Raw genomic sequence first — 19,293 nt, 5'->3', positions numbered from 1 at the left:
ACACTTCATTCTAGTAAGTTTCAGCCTTTCAAGAAAATACCACAGTGTAAGGACAGTCAGCCCAGCACAGTTCTGCTCTTAGTAATCACTGTCATCTCCTTTGCCCATGGTCTGTGATCTTCCCATACAGCTTATCATAGTCTTTTCATGTGCCTGGAATACCTCTGTAAAAGCTTGTGATTATAAATAATGTTGTAGTGGAGAATAAAGAGAAATTAGTATCATTTGTTGTTTTTTATTTTGAGGAATATGCTGTGTGCATACTTCTCATTGCCCTGTCTGGAGTACCAGATATGTGAATTTGCTCTGCTTTTTACCAGTCCAGCATCGCTCTACTACTAGTTGTGTTGTTTTACACTGTGATTGATACAGCCTGCTTAGGGCAGAGAATTCTTCTTCACAATAGAAAGCCAGAAGAAAGAACAATGGAAGAGTCAAGAATTAACTATCTTTTAAAGCAGGCAACATTCCTTCCTTAAAAAAAGAGTTCTGGAAAATAGTGTGAGATCTGATTTACAGAGGATATCATCCTGAACCCATGTCCTCTTTCAAAGATATGCATAAGGCTTGCTGGAAAAGAGGCTTCAGGTTGAACTAAATCAACCTGTCAGCCTTTCAACAAACATGTTCTATTGACTGATTATTCTTCTATATATAGAAACCAACTTCTCAAAAGTTAGCCTTGACAGCAGCCAAGTCAGGAGCGTGCATTGGATAAGCAGCCTCTGCATGAACTAATATTTAATTTTGCAGCAAGCAAGACTGCTTTTGAAAAAAAATAAGGTGGTCTGAAAGCAGGATAGCTGTATTTGGCTGTAGTAACAGGAGGTTGGAATAGAGTTATAAAGCAGGGGATTGTTTTTTCTTGACATTCCTATGCAATATGCAAGTACAAAACTTGGAAATAAAAAGGATAGCAGCCCAGTATTTGGTGTTTTCCTTTCCAACTGTTTGTTAACTTTTCATAATTTTGCAGAGATTTTAAAATGGAAGGAAAAAATTTTAATTTTTTTGTTCTAATAATACTATCATTAATGAATGATCTAAATTTCTGGAACACTGACTTAATTTTCATGCCCTAGGCATAAGTACTACAGTAGATGATTGTTCCTGATTCAGATATCATGATTGTAAATGTTCCAGAAGGAATCTAAAGATTAAAACCTTTTGTTGCCAAAATAGAACTTTATGAAGAATGCCTCCAAATATTTAGCTTTAAAACTATAACTACCTTTTCATGTCTTCCCTAACATAAATTTCTTTAGTGTATCTATCATCCCAGCAGCATTAAGTTCCTGGCCATAACACATCATTCTGGATAACCCACCTATATCTACAACCACGTGATCCTCTCAAGAAACAAGCCATTCAAAATGCAAATGCAGGACATTCCAACCATGCTTCTGCACTCAGGAAATTTTGCTGAGGACTGGGATTTTGATTCTAAGTGAGAATATACATCTAAACCTGTTGATACATGTATTCTTTATCCCGTAAACCTGCATACTACGGTCTTTATCTTGAATTCTAAGATATATATCATTTACCTGTAAGAATCAAAGGAATGGTGAGTGCCAAGAGTGCTTTCATCCAGAGATGACAATATGCATCTACGAATCAAGAGCCAAGTGTTGGCCACCTAAGTATTCACAGTATTCATCACAGTTTTATTCTGGATATTATTTTAGTCTTTGTAGTGCTCGTGGGGATTTTCTTTTTTGTAATTAGGAGAAAAACAAATTTTTGCCTCCAAGGCTTTTAGAAATATAGTTAAAGAAAAAATACACGAGCATAATTACAAGCTGAAATAAAGAACAAAGATCTGAATAAGATAACTTAAAATAATCATCTGCCCTCATTTAATTTAAATTGTGTTTTTACTGTGCTTCACATGCTCAAATTAGCTTTCTCTCTTTAAAGAAATCTGCAGAAGCAAGTTCATTTGCATGATTTATGCCTATATAGTTGTGAATTTAGCACTTATTTAACATCTTGCATAATACTTTTAAAATAATTTTATTATATTAAGATGAGTAGGTACTTAGTTGTTTTTTTTCCTTTTTTGATTTGCTATAGTATTTTCCATGTTCTCTGTACAGCAGTAGTAACATAAGCTGTAATAAAATAAAATAAGGCCTGATCTTTCATTTGATTATACCATGAAATATCTTTAAGATTCATAAGAAAGTTTGTAAAAAACCTAAAATTAAATGTGAGTGTTGAAGAAGTCTGTATTTTATGCTTTTTAATAATGATGTAGTCTTTATTCTTAGTGTGATAAGTGCTTCTCTTCATTAATTTCAAGCCTTTCCTTGACACAAGGCCAACAGATAAAAAATAAATAAACCAAAGATAATATTTTATCAAGTTTACTGCTTTGCATTTCTGCAAATTAAGCAGTTTTTTATAGTTGGATTTCATGGACATATATGTGTTAGCTTTTTAGTCTGCATTATCTAATGGTGTTAAAGTTTGCACATCTTTAACATTTACAATATGGAATCAGAGTTTTTGTCTCGGGTTGTTGATTGCATGGTGGTGGTAGTGATGGAATTTTCTCCATTGAACTCTATGAGGAAATCTTTTTAACTTCTTTATTTTGGCCACAAAATCCTGTTACCAAACTCATTGTCTACAGCAGTTGTCAGAAGCAATCAAGAAAGGAGCCAGCAGGAGGACTTGGAGCACTGTCATTCAGACTTAGTTTCAGAAAAAAGTTTTTTTGTGGCATTTCTGTAGTTATGATCTCTGACTTGTTAAGCAATAGTCTGTAAATGTTTTACTGAGATTAGGTCTCCCACAAAACAGTGACATTCTGAGTAGTTACATATTCTCCTCAATCATCTAGAAAATATGTTTGGAAAAAATTATCCAGGTTTTGTAGCACGTCTAGCCAAGAACAATTAAAAACAGAGTTGTACTATCTACTTAACTACTTGAGAGGAATATATATAATAAATATTTATAGGTAAATTCAAAAGATCATCAAAGCTTCATTATTTAATTGATTCTTTTGTTGACCTTTCTGTTTTCAGGGCTAAAAAAAAAAAAAAAAAAAAAAAAAAAAAACAACCACTTCAGGCAATAGACACATTGTGAGCCAATGCAGTTGTAAAAATATATTTTTATATGTTAGGAATGTGCAGTATATTCTTTATTTTTTGTTGTTAAATCATTTAGGTGGTTGCAAACACACTTGTTCAGCTTTATACTTCAGAGTTTAAATATTTTCTAATAATTTCCAGGCTTACTAATTTCTATTTCATTTAACATTTTTCACCGTTCATACTCTTATTCCTGGAAAATGCTGCCTATAACACCAGGTAGTAAGAGAAATAAGAAAACCTTCAGATACTCTACCTGGCAGCTTAAAAATTGTTTTGTGATGAAAACAACTAAGTATGTAGCATTAAGGAGTGGTTCTCAACTGAACAAACAGAAAATTATCAATTTCAGAATTGGAAAATGGTTTTATATTGAATTACATGTCATTTCTAGGAAGATAATAGCATATTATCCCCTAAAATATATGATCTAGGCCAGACTGGGAGGTTTGTTCAACTTCATGGGTACCAAACACTAAAACCTACCTACAAAGCCTACCTACCTTACTGGGTGTGATTTTCTGAAAGGCCTAATTGTAATATTGTGCAGACAGCTACAATTCTGGCAATCTGTAAAAGCAATTTGTTTTCCTAGTTCAGTTACTTTTCCTAGTAGTGCTAGAGGTTCTCTCCATAGCAATTAGGTGATCTTTGTTTCAAAGGTCTTTTTTAACCCCACCTTAATCAGGGGGTTGAGACTCCATGGTCCTTAAGGTCCTTTCCAGTCTAACCTATGCTGTGATGTTATGCTTCTGTGTTGTTCTTGCTGTGATGCCTCTGTTTAAGCAAGTAGTTGGTTCATTCAGCTGTTAGGTTTTCTCTCTGCCCAAGTGCAAGTTTTCTAAACTATAAAGCATAGTATCTACAAGAAGACATTATAAAAGAACCACTTACTCTGCACAATGAGCATTTGGCTGAATGTGCAAGAGCATTTCCCCAGCTGCTACCCTCTAAAATGGGTAGTGGCAGGCACCATCAACTTAGTCTGTCACAACTGATGTGCACTCTACAGGAATAGCTGTGTTTCACTGTTACGTCAAATTAAAATTATGTTTATGAATCCATCTCCAAGAGCAGAACAGATGAGTTGGTGAAGAAGAAGTGCCCTGAGGATTACTAAATATAAAGAAATCAACTTTGTCTGGTTCCAGAAGAGTCTGAGCTGTAAACAGGAGAAGTGCTGGGACAAAACTGCATTTGGACAGCTTTTTTGGCCTTTCCTGAAAGCAAAGCTTGATAAATTCTCTTGCCCAGTACAAATCCTTCCAGTTTCTCATCAAGGAAATTGTATGTTTCCACCATTTCAATACTTCTCCTGATTCATTAATTTTGTATTCCAAACATGTCATGAGAATATTGCAGCCTTTCTTTTAAATTCTCAGCAGCATCTTTTTAATGTAAATCACTGGACAAAATCTAGAGTGTTTAAGGACTCCTGTACAGTGGTAAAACTATAGTTTTACTCCCCATAAAAAAAAGATTGCAGTGTAGGACAGCCCTCACAACAGCAGGAATTGCAGGAAAAGAAAAAAACTCAGGTTTATAGGTAAGTTAATAGTAAACATAATCTTTTCTCAGCAATTGGGAAGATGTGAGAAACCATGGGCAAAAATAGATATTTGGTAAATAAAGTGTAATTTCACCTGGTCATATATCAGCCTGGACTGTGCTTGGTCTGCAAACACTGAACAGCTGTAGCTAGGGCTGTGTGAGCTGTATTTACGTCTATGGAATCATCAACTCTGCCAGTGTCTCTTAAAACTCTAGTTAAGGAAAAGGGAAGAGATGTTTCAGGAGTTATGAGCAGTCAGAATGATGATACATGCATACATTATGCCTGTATGGAGAGATTGATTGATAGAGATATGTATAGAGATATACGTACTTATGGAGTATGTGTATGTTTGGTGGCCCTGCTAGGCAGGGGGTTGGAACTACATGATCCTTGAGGTCCCTTCCAACCTGGGTCATTCTGTGATTCTGTGAGTAGATGGACTGACTGTTGCTTAAATAAATCTTTCATCAGCCCAAATACTAAAAATGTTATGTTAATCATGTAAAAAAGAACTATCATAGTTCAAATATATATAATGCCCAACAAAACTGCTTGACGGTGCCTCACCTATATCACGCTGATAAGGAGTTGGCTGTCCAACTGAAGTCTTTTATCTTCTGAGATTTATTCAAGTACTGTGTGTGTGACTACTGCGCTTTTATTCTGGGCACAGTTCTTGTAAGAGAAATTACTTCTGTCCAGAAATACACTTGCTTGCTTGAAAGGAGTTGTCAATTTTCTCTCCTTGTGAAGGAAACAAAGACTAAACTGTTTTGGATCATTCCAGGCCTTTTTCTTGGCATCCTTTCCTTTTTTGCAATGCTATTTTAATAAAATTCAGGTAAATTGTTGATGATTTTCTGATACATTTTCTGATATATTTCTAGTTATTGAGGGTTTGGTATTTTTTTAATGAGAATATAACAAATTGTCTTATTAGAATGTGGGTGAAGGGAATTCAAGCAGCTGAGATTTTAAGTACTGGCAAAGTCCACCTCTGAGTTAACCCCTTCCAATACTGACAATGAAACAATTGCTCTTGACAAAGATAAAAGCAGAATGTTCAATTGTACCCACATTCAGCATGTGGCACATGACGGGTTTCTTTAGGCCGTTTTAATGATTTTCCCACATATTTAAAATCCATAACTGATTCATTTGCATGGAGTAGCATTTGTTACATAAACTTTTATCTGAGTGACTCTTGAAGGTGTGTTTCTTAGAGATCATGCTAGATTCAGTGAGCTTAATTCTTTTTTTATGTGAGGGGATGGCAGTGAATTTATCAGAGCTATCCCATACACACACTTGAAGATAATAAAATCTGGTCATTGTACATCAAAAGTATATGATCTAGTCAGCTTATTGATCTGTCTCCTTCAGCTTTATGTCTGATGATCTAGAGTTGTCAGGTCACACGATTAATATTGTGGTAGCCTTCCTTATATAATGTTTATGTAGTAAAAGCAACAATCAAGCTGTTACTTCTGGCATGCTCTGCTGTCTGCAGGTTGTCCTCCTGTAGCTTCCTTTCTTTTCTTCCCAGGTCTCCACCTGAGTTGAATGATAATGCAGTATAATGCAACAGCCAAGTCATTATTTCAGCTTTCTGAGAAAGTTCTCTGCATTGTTTACTGTGATATTTGCATGGTGTTCAGAGTATGCCTACATTAGTGATCATTAACTGCCAGTCCATTGAAGCATTTGTGCTTTTTAAAGAGCTAAATTTTATTAAATTATGTTGGTTTCTTAACAGAATGATTATATTTTCCCTTTATATCTGTTCATAAGTAAATCGAGGAGCTTTTTTATGGATAATTACTGAATTTACCTTCAAAAAGATAAATGTAAAAAACTCAGCATTTTATTTACATTGGTTTTTTTTTTTTTTAATTGCTTTTTTTGGTTATTTCTGTAACCAGGCATATTTTGAGATATTCAGGTCCTTGCCAATTTTTATGAACTTTGTTAAGTACATGCCTGGTAAGTACTTAGATTTATTGTGTATGCAGTATAGGATAAAAATGAATCCTTGTGCTTGATTTCTTAATATGTTACCTGATGCTTTAGAGAACTTTACATTTTTAATTATTGTGAAAGAATCGTGCTGCTAGCTGTGTATATTAGTAGCTACTACAGAAAATTGTTAAATGTCTGTTGAGAACATGAGGAATTTTTCCTTTCCCCTTGGGGACTTTGAGGAGGGCTTGAGTTTCTCAAACTCCCCAAAACTGCACCAGTGCACTGTGGCTGGCACTGAGAGGGCCAGTGCTTCATACAGCACCTCTGCACCTCTGAGCTTGTAGACCAGGCAAACATGGACTTTGTCGTGGACACTGTCAGAACTAGGGCCAATGTGTCAGGAGCAGGATGGGCTGGGGCTGAGAGCTTAAGTCCTGCTTCTTCCCTCTGTTGCTTTGTGCAAGCACCTTCATGACAGCACTCCTGAAATCCCTCATACTGTGAATACAGAGAGGGATGAGAAGTGCTGCTGCATGTATTGGCTTCAGGACAGATTTCTGTGTGTGTCTGTGAATCTGAATGCAGCTAATCCGAGCAAATTCTGTCTCTGGCAGATTCCTCAATGTAGCAGAAGTATCCTCTTGACATTTTATGAGGCTGGGCGCGTACTCTTATTTGGTTTGCAGGGAAAGCAACAGCAAATCAGAATACACTGAAAAGCCAGAGCCTTTGCTGTTTTCTGTGCAAACAACACTAACATTCATTCCCTTTTCCCCCCAGTTCCTGAAAATCCATTTCCTCCAAGTGTCCCCACAGTTTGCCAGGAGCTCTGCTGTGCATCCTGTGGTCTTACCCCACCCAAGCTTTGCCCCCAGCTCACGGACATGGCAGCCCATTGCCTGCATAGTGCTTAAAAAGTGCTTCTTCACACCAACTGAAAGCCTCTGATTCTGCTTTCCAGAAATCCCTCTGGTGCTGTACCTCTTTGCCCTGATTTCCATCACCTGGCTGTGGGGAGGACTGCACATGGCTTACCGGCACCTCTGGATGTTGGTCTTCTTCATCATCTTCAACAGCCTGCAGGTAAGAGCTGCCACTGCTTCCTTCTGCCCTGCAGACATCTGATGTTTGGGATGAACAAAATCCAGAAATGAATAGTGGTTTGCATGTGACACATGGTAAGTGCTAATGGTGATGTCTGTTTCTGAAATTCACATGTAGAAGGCATGGAAGAAATGCATTGTTTAAAAACAGTTGCCACAAATGTATGCATTTAATTTCATAGATTATAAACTGGGAAAGAAAATTGCTTCCTTACTTATGTAATGGTACTGAGACAATTACAGCAGTGACTGAAGCTTCTGCAGCCTTCATAAAGAAACACATTTGTTCAGTTTTCATTGGCAATTCTAATTTTTTTCTTTAAAAATAAAACAGACACACAAACACAAAGCTTTAAAATTCTGTTACTGTAATATTGATTTTTTTTGACTTGAGGTGAGTCTTGAGGACTGGCTTTTCTCATTCAGCACTGAGAAATTAGAGATCTTCCCCCTGAAAAATAAAAATCAAATATAGACTAGATGTTGTGATGAGTTTCCCTCAAAAAATAAAAATAGCCCTTTGAGGAAAATCACACGTGAGTGCTTCCACTGAACCAATCAGTCCTGTGTAATGCTGAACTCAGCGCTCTACTGCACAGTATAGAGTTGTTTATAGAAAGTAGGGTAGTACATCATGGATGGAAAAGCACCTTTAATGTATGAGAACAGTAAAATGATAGGAAATTCAAAATACATATATATATTTATACATTTAATAAAAGTATTTTTCAAAACCGATGTATTTTAGATGTGAATTCAAAATGGGAGGGTTTCCCTCAGCAGAAATCAACACACTTTCAAAAAGTAAATCTCAGTAAAAAATGTTCTTTTAAACTGAGAATAACAACCGTGGTTTGTTCTGCTTGTAATACATTTAATTGTTCAATACAAATTCTCATATGTTTATTCTGTGTATATTGGCATATATGGGTACACATTTGTTATGATTTTTTTTACATTCCTGTGAAGTTATATTAATAGATTTTCTTCAGTAATTGTCTGTAAAGTTGCATTTTAGGAAACGTTTTTCAGTGTGATGGTCAAAGCCCTGCAGATCTGGCCACAGTGTCCTTGCTTGTCTCCTCCCTTCCTTTCCCCCTGCAAAATCTCAGAGAATAAGTGAAGCCCCATAGAATTTTCAGTAGCTTGAGTATTACTCTGTTTTATCCAAGCAATGATGCAGAGCCATGGAATTATTATTTTAATGAATGTTGCAAGTTTCAAGACTCTCATACCTGCAGTAGCAGCAAGAAGTGACAGGGGATGCTGGAAACCAGTTGTGTAAAATGCAAGTAAAAAGGTATTTGCCTTAAGTGCCACACAGATATAATATTCTATGCATGGGGCACAGCCTCAGCTTTGAAGTTGTGGCAATGCCAATGCTTGCATTGTCTCTGCAGGCAATGCTTCCTTAACTTTCCACCTGAGCAAGAAACTTGCATTTACCAAGCAGATGTGAACCAGTGTCCAGGAGAGAGTTTGCTGACCATGTGTTCTCTTGTGATCTCCCTGTATGTCTGACTGACATTTGGGTTCTTAGCTTGATGGAAGGTGAAATCTGGGGAATGACTGTAGGTGGCAGCTGGTCTGCAGGGTGTGATACAGCACCTCCACAGCAGACATATTTCTATCAAATTATGTCCATATTTATCAATATATCAAAAGGAGAAATATGTTTCATTTTGTTTTGTTTTTCATTTCCTAGCAGTAAAGGATCTGCAAAACCTCCAAGATAAAATATTGTTTCTTCTATTGAAAAGACACACAAAAATTTCAAATGTCTTCTCTCTTCCTCGCTAATATTTTAAATTTTAGATACGAGATATAACAGGACATTTACCTTTCATTAGTAGATATCATAAACTACTTCCTAATATATAAATTTTAAGGGAAAAGATTCCTGCTTAGCATCGGGTACCCTCAGAAGAAGGAAAGGAATTGAATAGATCCCTCACAGTGCTACCATTTTTATGTTTATTTGTTTTAATAGGCGAGAGTATTCAGTGCTTTGTAAATCTCTGCAATAAAAGGTGTTTAAAAAACATTTCCTGAAACACCATGGCTTTATAAATAACCTCACTGCGTATATTGTTCTCCTGTTTTAAGAGTCAGTTATCTAATCAGGAAACAGAAGAACTGATGAGTGGTTCAGGTGACCAGACATGCAGCATGAATTAAAAAAAAAAACAGTGAAAGAACAAGACAAATAGTCTACAAATAATATCACATTTCTGCAAGCTATGCTGTTCATAAAATAACCAAATAATACTGAACTGTGTCAATAAATTAAAGTGTCATCATGAAAGCTCTGTAGGAGAAGAATGCATTACAGATCTTCCCAACAGACCATTCCCAATGCCCCTGGAAACCCTAATTTCAGCCTGGTTTGGGATGAGAGAAACACAAAATGGGCTTTAGCAGTAGATGACAGGTTTTAATAATGATTTCCTGAGGACCCCACTGTCTCTCAGGATGTGGTGTTTACATGTAATTCCTGTGTGTTACATCTTCATTTTCACTCAGAACTGATACTGGCTGTTTAACCTAGGCCAAGGCATTCTGCCTGAAAATGTCATTATTTTCATGTATTGGTGGGCATTTCTGTTACACAACATGCCCTGTTTTGTTCTGAAAACAATTTTGTATTCATTAAACACCTTTCCCCAAGAGGAAATAGGACATTAAATGGTTTGCAAGGAGCAGAGACTGCTTCCCGGTTGGTCAAGAGTTACAGACCCTCAAACAGAGGTGCAGCCCATTAAATTTGCTTGTTATCCAGATGTATTCAGCTCAGGATACTGCAAAGGCACCTTGCATTATCCAATTTAGTTGTTTCATCACATGAAACATTTCCTAGGACATGTACTTGACAGAAAAATCTTCTACTAAGGACAGATTGTTTCCAAGCTCTTCCTGTGAGAAATTGTTTCCATGGAAGAGGAGCTTACAGTGCATGCTATTCATGTGCATGACAAGGAAGTACAGTCCTTTCCCTGTAACTTGAGGAATTAGCATGCGAAGAGCTGCTTAGGAGAACAGTGGCTGATTTACATGGTCACTGAGTAAACCTTCACACAGAAAATCAGGACAGCTATATCTCCTTTGTTCACTGAGGCCAAAATGAAAGTTTAAAAGGTATTTAAGAATTTCCCCTTTTGTTGTTCTAAAGGTAGGAAATCCCAAAATAATTTTAGAAAGTATAAAAGGAGCAAAAGACTGTGCTAAAGATATCTGATGCTTGGAGTACCTTAGTGGCACATTCCTGATTATCCCATCTGGGCAGCACCTATGTTATTGAAGTACACTCTGTGCTTTCTTGTGAAAGTGTGATGCTCCTGATCCTTTTAGTGAAGAACAAGAGAGGAACATTTACCTCTTTATTAGTGGCTTTATTCACAAGCTGTTTGTTGGTGTTGGGAGGAAAGGAACAAGCTGCTTTCTTGTGTGTATCTCTCTTAAGAGCAGGATTTCACAAGCCATTTTGCATATGTTATACTAGTAGCACAGATCACTGTGTTTTTCATGAGATTTGTGGGGTGTTTCTGGTTTGAATAGCTGAGGTCATCAGTGGCATATTTACTGTTCAGTCAAAACTGATCCAAAGTTCAGGGAGGTGGGCGGATCTCTTGTTCACAGAGAGGTTGTGGTTAGGCTTTAGCTGAGGCTGCTCAGTTGAATTCATTTTTCTTCACCCTTTTTCATTATAATCTTGATTATTTTTCGCTGTATTGCCAACAATCTGCACTGTACACCTCAAGCCTCTATCTTACAATTTAGAATATCTGCATTCCTAACCACACTGACTGGATTACCAAAAGGGTTACATATAAGATAAGTGTTCCCAAGACACCCTGGAAAAATCTGGAACTAGCAGTTGTTTTTCCAGACTGGACAAAACAATTCATTTGACTAGAAGCACAAATTTTAAAGGTCAACTAATTGGCATTAAGTAACAGTATACGAAGAAGATTCAGAACTTCATATTTATATGTTTAAAATGCCCATAGTACATTTAACAAGAAAGATGGACATATAGAAGACTACTGAACGGGTACACAGCCAAACTTGGCAAGAGCAGGTGTCATTCTCCAAACTCAAATAAGTAGAATAGCAGAGGCTAACTGGAATGTGAGCAAGCACCAATTCAGGTAGAAAATAATGCTTAAATAAAGGTAAAAAGGAGATAGAAAGAAAATAATAGACATGGTGGCAAAACAACATGTAATGAGGAATATCTTGTTTCTGGAACAACAGAAATAATTATGGCAAAAGAAATGCCAAAGGTTTCAGAGACAAAAACAAAACAAAACAAAAAAACATACTACATCATTGGTATAACAAAAAGAGAACAGAGATCTAGTTTTTAAGCATGCAATAGCAGTACACTGCAAACAACAACCATAATAAAAACCAACAACAAAAAGCAGTTCTTAAGCCCATACTAGTTAATCAGAAATTATATATATATATATATATATTTTTCCTTGGATTTGCTATTTAACTGGGTGTGAATAGCCAGGGAATACTGAAAGGGGCACATCTATAAATATGATCACTTCCTATTCATTTTGACATCTTCCTAAAGCACCTTCTCCTGATGAGTCCCAAATGGACTACACAATATATATTTAAATGGACTAAACAAAATGTATTTTTTAAAAAAGTGTAGGTATTAAATTACATTTTAGGTATTCTAACATTTACTGTGTTCCATCAGAACTTCTTGAAGTACATATTGAACATACATTTCAGGAAAAATCTCCCAATACTCAAATCATTTTTTAAGATAGAAGATGACAAAGCAGTTTTAGTCATTCCCCTAGAAATTTAGTAATAGTAAGGATTATGTAATAGGAAACAACAAAAGAAATATATCTGTAAGATGAATTACTACATTCAGTGGAAGTCTTATCTGCTGAAAGGAGCTTGGGATCAGGTACATTCTTTTCATCTTCCAGAACAGGCTTCTCTTATTATTGAGAATAAAATAACAACCAACTTGATTTCCTATCTGTAACAAATTATCTGCCTCTTCATTTTATATTGCTGCTAATCTCTCTTTGTCACCATAAGTAGCATTTTTCCCAATAACTCAGCTGAAAGAAGTATGTCATTATAATAATAATGTAGAATTAATCTGTATTAATCTGACTTTCTAAGTTCTGTACTATTATTTAAGATTCATTGATAGAGCACTGCCAGCTTGTGCCATTCAGAAATTGAGAATGTGGCTTTTATGTGCAGAAAGTAATGAATCTCCTTATAATCGGCTCAAATGCTGAACACTTTTTCTTTTTTTTTTTGACATTGTTATTTACAGTCAAAACCTTCTTCATGCACTGGCTCACATTCAGATGGAGACAGGCAGCCAACAGTAATGGAGAAGCAGGCTAGGGTGTGAAGATGGCAGGAAGACTTCCATAAATTTGAGGGTCTGTTAAAGGGATGTGCATAGTTACACACTTGTAGTTGACTAACCCTATGCATGTCTTCAGCCTTGACACCATGTATCTGACTGCTGATCTGGCTGGAGAGGGAAAGTGTGCAAGGATGAGTGTAGAGCAGCAGTGTACTCCTACTGTAGGTAAGACAATTATGGAATACTAAGGGAGGATTTTGGCTGGCAATTTGTGAGTTAATTTCTGTCTGCTCAATGCTAAGCAGGCTACATTTGGAATACTTTGTGCAGTGTTTGGACTTCTAGTTCACAAGGTATGTGGAGAGTGTGGGCAGAAAGGAGTGCTGCCACAGTGTCCTTTGAAAAGTGTGTGAGGAAGTGGGCCTGGTTTAGCCAGGTGAGAAAGACACAAATGGAAGATGAAGTAGCAGTATGCAAATATTTGATAAGTCTATAAAATGTTGATGGCACTGTGGTCTTAGAATGAAAAAACTACGGAATACTCTGCACCTCTGCTCTGTGCTGAGCACACCCAGGGACCTCAGCAGCTCCTCACACACCTTGTCCCTCCAGATCCTTCACCATCTTTGTAGCCCTGCTTTGGATACTGTCTAATAATTATATACCCTGATGTTTTGTCACCCAACCTGCTGACTCACTTTCAGCTTGCCATCAACCAGATCCCTTTCCACAGGACTGTTCTCCAGCCTCCTGTCTATATGTATTCTAGAGCAGCCCCATTCCAGGTACAGAATCTGCACTTGCTGTTTTTGAACTTCAAGCAGTTGGTGATTGCCCAGTCCACTAAATTGTCAAGATCTCTCTGCAAGGCCTCCACACAACTGAGAAAATCAACAACTCTTCCTAATTTACTTTCCCACACAAACTTTCTTAGTATGCATTCGAGTACTGTACCCTGATTGTTTATGAAAGCACTGAAGAGAACTGGCCCCAAAACAGAGCCTTGAGAAACTCCATCATTGAATGGCTGCCAGCCTGGTGTTACCCGTTTACTCTTACCCCTCAGGCCTGATCTGTCAGCCAGTTTCTTACCCATGACATTATGTTTCTGTCTGGCTGTATGCTGGACATTTTTCTTTTCCTGAAGGAGAAATGTTATTGAAAACTTTTCTGAAATCTAAAAATGTTACAGCTACTGGCTTCCCTTGGTCAGCTAGATGGGTAACCTTGTCATAAAAGGAAATCAAGTTATTTCAAGACGGATTTTCTCCTTGTGAATCTGTGTTGGCTATGACCAATTCTCCTGGTCTCTCTTTAAAGTACCAGGTAGTAATAACAAGGGACTGTGGCCACAAAGGTGTGGCTTGGGAGATTTGGACTAGATCTTAGGAAAAATAATTCATTAGGGAATGTTACAGAAATAGAATTATTGTCCAGAGATGTTTTAGATCTCCAGTACTGTAGAACAGTAAAACTCACGTAGGCAACACCACACTGACCAGATCAGTGCACTGACCCACTGAGTGGACTAAATGACCTCCAGAGGTCCCATCAGCTAACTTTTCTATGTTTCTGGTGACATGACATGTGTGAAGCCCTATTCTTAAGCTGTTCTTTGTAATAGACAACACCAATACAATAGCACTGTAAACATGAGGTTTTAGGAAAGCATAAAATATTACAAGACTAATGACAAATCCTGAAGAGCTGGAAATATAGGAAGGAAAGATTTGATACACTGTGAGCCATCTCCAGGGATGACTGTGAAGTGCTGGTTTTAATATTTCTCAAGTTTCAGTACCACAGAATGGACTCTGTACATACCTATCTTCATGCTGAACATCATCAGGTTATGAAGGGTGATCTGAAGTCACCTTGTGATTTATGAAGGGTGAAAGAAATGTGTGTCTAGTTTTAATAGTTTCTAGGGGAATGACCATTCATTTTTTCTGCATGTAGATGTTTCCTGCACAAGATCCCTTTTTGTTGTATGAATCTGATATTTCATCAGTGTATGAGAAAGATGCATTTTCCTTGTCTTCATTGCAAACAAAAGACCATGTCTGGGGGCAAAAATGCCCATTAATTAGGAAATTTTATATATGTCTTAAGTGGCCTCCAAGCAACTGCTGTGGAAAGAATGAATGAAATTACTGCTTTTATCTCTCATTGTTTGTTTGTTTGTTTGTTTTAATTATACAACATAATAATTGTATACAATTTAGGGGAAACCATGATTAGCTTTTATTCTTAAGTTAATAATGCTAAATTCAGTAAAGATTGATTTCATTATTATTTTTTTTCCTTGAAGGAATAAAGGCATTCTACTGTTCTCATATTTTAATTTTAAGATACCATACACTCTGAATAGGTGTTACTGTTGGAAATTGTTTAGATTTTTGGGCTGTCATCCAGCTGATGTGTCAAAGGCATATGAGTTATTGGACTATCATCTGGCCTTCATTTTTGGGAAGACTTATTGAGTTTAAAAAAAGAAAAAAAAAAAAAAGAGAGAGAATATAGAAGAATGTATAGAAGAATGGGAATATCTAATCATGTAAGCAATATATTCTTTGTATAATAGAACTTCTGTAATGGATTAAAACATTATTGTGCACTGCAACCAAAATGAGGCTTTGAAATTCCAAAGAGTGAAAAGATGGACCACTTAATAAGATTTATACCTAGTGAAATTCTTACCTATTGTGTGCATGTTACAGTTAAAACAATCTTGAAACCATCGGTGAGACCAATCTTTGGCTCTACTAATAGCACTTAATTTTTTTTCATCTGTTAACCTACATTTGAATAACCTGCAAATGCTTATTTTCCAGTGGAGAGCAGTTCACTAAGTGCAGTTAATAATGTTTTTGCCGGCATAGGAAATAATGAGTTTCTACTCATTGTTGTTCAGATTGTGACAGAGTTAGCCTAAAAGAAATTGATATAATGGATTCTTTTTAGAGTACTTTCTTCTAAAGCAGTATTATTGTGGGATGTAATAGATAGTTTGCCAAAAGAGACAATGGGGTTTTGAAACAGTAACATGGCATAAAAATAAAGTTTGCTTCTTACTTAGAAGTGTTTTGGAATAGAGTAAGCAAGGAATCCTTGAAAACAAAGCTGCAAGAGAGCTCTAGACATCAGCAAAACCTTCTGATATACGTCAACACAGGTTCTGTTATATCTTATATACTAAATGTATTTTGATTTTTCAACTGTTAGTTAGATTTCAGTGTTGTAATTGAAGATCAGACCCTTAAAAATAAGATAAAATTTAGCTATCCAGTACTACTTCAGCCAATCATCTGGTAGCTCAGGAAAAGAAAGGCAGTATCTGTCCAACTCAAAGGAATTATTTCATACAGTAACACACACACCGATCAACAACGACAACGATAAAATAATAATAAAAAAGAGGTTTAAATATGAAGAAAAATATAGGAGAAATAATATTTTTTAAAAATAATGTGCCTTGATACTAATCTTCAGTATGACTTTCATTATGACCGTGGCAGAAAATATGCTAATACATCTTCATTACAGTTCCAAAGAAGGGCTATTCCAAAAGAAACGTCTCCTATTTTATTCTGCTGGCCACACTGGACACTGTAATGTCCCAGTAATTGCCACAGATGCCAAAGTCTGTAGGGGGGTCACTGAGTCCACCCCCCCTACAAAGCAGGCCCTCTGCAGCAGGACATACAGGTAGGCATCCAGGCGGGATTTGGATGTCTCCAGAGAAGGAGAATCAACAAACTCTGGGCAGCCTGTTCCAGTTCATTAAACAGACTGAATCTAATCCTGATATCAGTGACCTAGTAAGAATAGAGGTAAACATAGTAATCTCCTTGAAAGTGAAACCTTCCTTTCATTGCATTCCACAAATACTGAGAAAGGTATAGAGACTCCTGTTTATTTTCTTTCCAGAAAACTGTCAGTGCCTCCTTAATGCATGAATACCAGATTACTGGGCTGACATTCGAAATATATCTGTACTGTATATCTGATATGACACAGATAATCCTAAACAGACATAAAGCACATCTGCTTTGGAGCCAGGAGTAATAATACAGTGTCAACAACAAGGCAGAGACAGGGTGTGGAACACAGAGGCCTGGAGCCTGGGCTCTGTGCCGTACATGCAGCTGCTTTGCTTTTGACCCATCACTTTCATTCTGCTGCTCCTCACCACAGGAAGATTTATTAAATAAAAAATGCTTTATTAAGTGTTTTCTAGCATAAAGACTTAAATAGCCAAGAGGTTGGTTGAAGTACAGTTGTCACAACAGCTGTGCCATAAGTATTCATATAACTGTGGAATCATAGAATGGCTTAAGGATCTAATCTGATAAGTGTTCACATGGAAGACAGAAAAATGCTTTCTATTGATGAAATTCTTGTATAGGCCAAAGTACACTATTTTATTTTATTTATGAGTAATGATTGTCACAGCCAGCACTTCTGAGCAGATGATCAGAAGGTAATTTCAGAGGCCTGTATCTTTACTGCTGTCTTTGTTGCTATCCAATACTGATGTAAGGCAACAGCAGATAGCAGTTACAATCATTCCTTTTCTTATTTTCCTTTTAGATTTTTTCCCAAATTAAGAAATTTGGTTTATCATCTACTTATTCTATTTCTGCAGTGAAGTCAACATATGACTAAGTTGTGACACAAAGTAAATACATTTTGTTGTCCTAGTGCATGTGTGTAAGTATGTTTCATGGTGTGTTTGTACTTTTTAGTGGAGAAAAAGTAATACTAAAAAAAAAATTTTACTTTTTTTTTTTTTTTTTTTTTTTTTCTGTGATACATGACTTTTAACCAAAGTCTGTGTCAAAAGTTGCTGCAAGTAATTATGTATTCTGAGTGTCCATGTGGAGATAGTTTGATAGGGAGTTACCTGAGGACAAAGAAGGAAGTTCATCTATACATTAAAACTTCCCATACATGCTGACAGTGCTCGAAAACCAGTTGTGCTAATAGGAAATGTACTATGCCTCACTTACCTAAGTACATCTGTAGGTATATGTCAACAGAAAGTAATATATCTTTCTGTTACCCAGAAAGTCCTTGTTGAGCCTTAATACTGTACAGAAACAGTGAAAGGGAAAAAAAAAAAAAAAAGAAAAAAGAGAAAAAAAAACAGCTTAATGAAAATAAACAAACAAAAACTCACTATATATATATATAGAACAAAACACTACCATCTCACAAGCACTTTTTAGGCTTGAAATACCAAAAGGGTGTGATGGTGAGGCAGAAGCTAGCTGTTTGAAGGAAGCTAGGACTTCCTACTGAGAGTACTTAATTCCACTGACTTGGTCAATTGTATGAGTCTTGTATTATATTGAAGTGCTTTCCAAGTGAACCATACTGTTCTGGACTCAGGTGTGGAAAAGCAAAAGTAGCCAGAATGTTACCTTTCCAAGAGTTCTTGCCAGAATAGGATGGTGAATGTTACATTGTGGCTTTCTACATTCATTAAGTTATATAAAATAATGCATCAGGCAGTGAGACTTCCCTCACTTTCCTTTGTAACGGGCTTTTATAAACAAATGTTTGACCTGTTTAACATAAAACTGCTTTGAAATCCTCTCTCCTGGCAAAATTTCCCCTAAAATAGACATTTCATTCCACTTCCCTCATGAGATTACTTCTACCTCCCATCAGGCTTTATATTGCTTGCTATCAGCTCATCATTACTGCTGTCTTCCAGAACAAGACAACATGCAGCTATAAGCACCTTCATGTGTAGCAGTCTGGAGGGGCTCATTTTGGCATACTGGCCTTGCTCTGCTCACGCCTGTGACTGCATGGACGAAGGCTGGATTTCTTCTGTGAAAAACATGAGGACTATTTCCAGCCACATGATCTCTGCCTGAACTACTGTGCAAATCTGTTCCTCTGGCTGAGAGTTGGCAGCTTTCTGTATTTGCTTTATGTTGGATTTCGTTGTGCAGCCAAGACAGCTCTGTCAAACACTTTGGGTGGTTTTGCAATGAGAAAACATGATACTGCCGAGCCAGCAGTTACTGCCATACAAGGGTGCTTGAAAGAATAGGCGGTGATCTGCAGCCCTCACACAAAGAGTGAGACCTCAAAAGGACATATATTCCATGCGAGGTAATGGGAATCTAAGCTAACAGAAAGAAAGAAAAAGCCAAAAACATCCCAAACCCAAAACAACAGCAGAGGGTCTTAGTA

General features: G+C 36.7%; 1 protein-coding gene across 3 annotated transcripts in view; it reads left to right on the top strand.

Annotated features, from left to right (window-relative positions):
* ADGRV1 (adhesion G protein-coupled receptor V1) overlaps positions 1-19,293 on the top strand; it is a 235,322-nt gene that overhangs the window by 195,685 nt on the left and 20,344 nt on the right. For all 3 annotated transcript variants that reach the window (XR_014939100.1, XM_085527985.1, XM_085527984.1), the window contains one exon: positions 7,583-7,704. Coding sequence is in view for 2 of the 3 variants with exons in the window: in XM_085527985.1 (XP_085384111.1) it covers positions 7,583-7,704 (122 nt within the window). In the remaining variant the exon portion in view is untranslated. The remainder of the gene's footprint in view (positions 1-7,582; positions 7,705-19,293) is intronic.

Source organism: Coturnix japonica, chromosome Z (genome assembly GCF_054131305.1).
Source record: "Coturnix japonica strain WE chromosome Z, WE-NBRP24, whole genome shotgun sequence".
NCBI lineage: Eukaryota > Metazoa > Chordata > Aves > Galliformes > Phasianidae > Coturnix > Coturnix japonica.
This window is presented reverse-complemented; position numbering and strand designations above follow the sequence as displayed.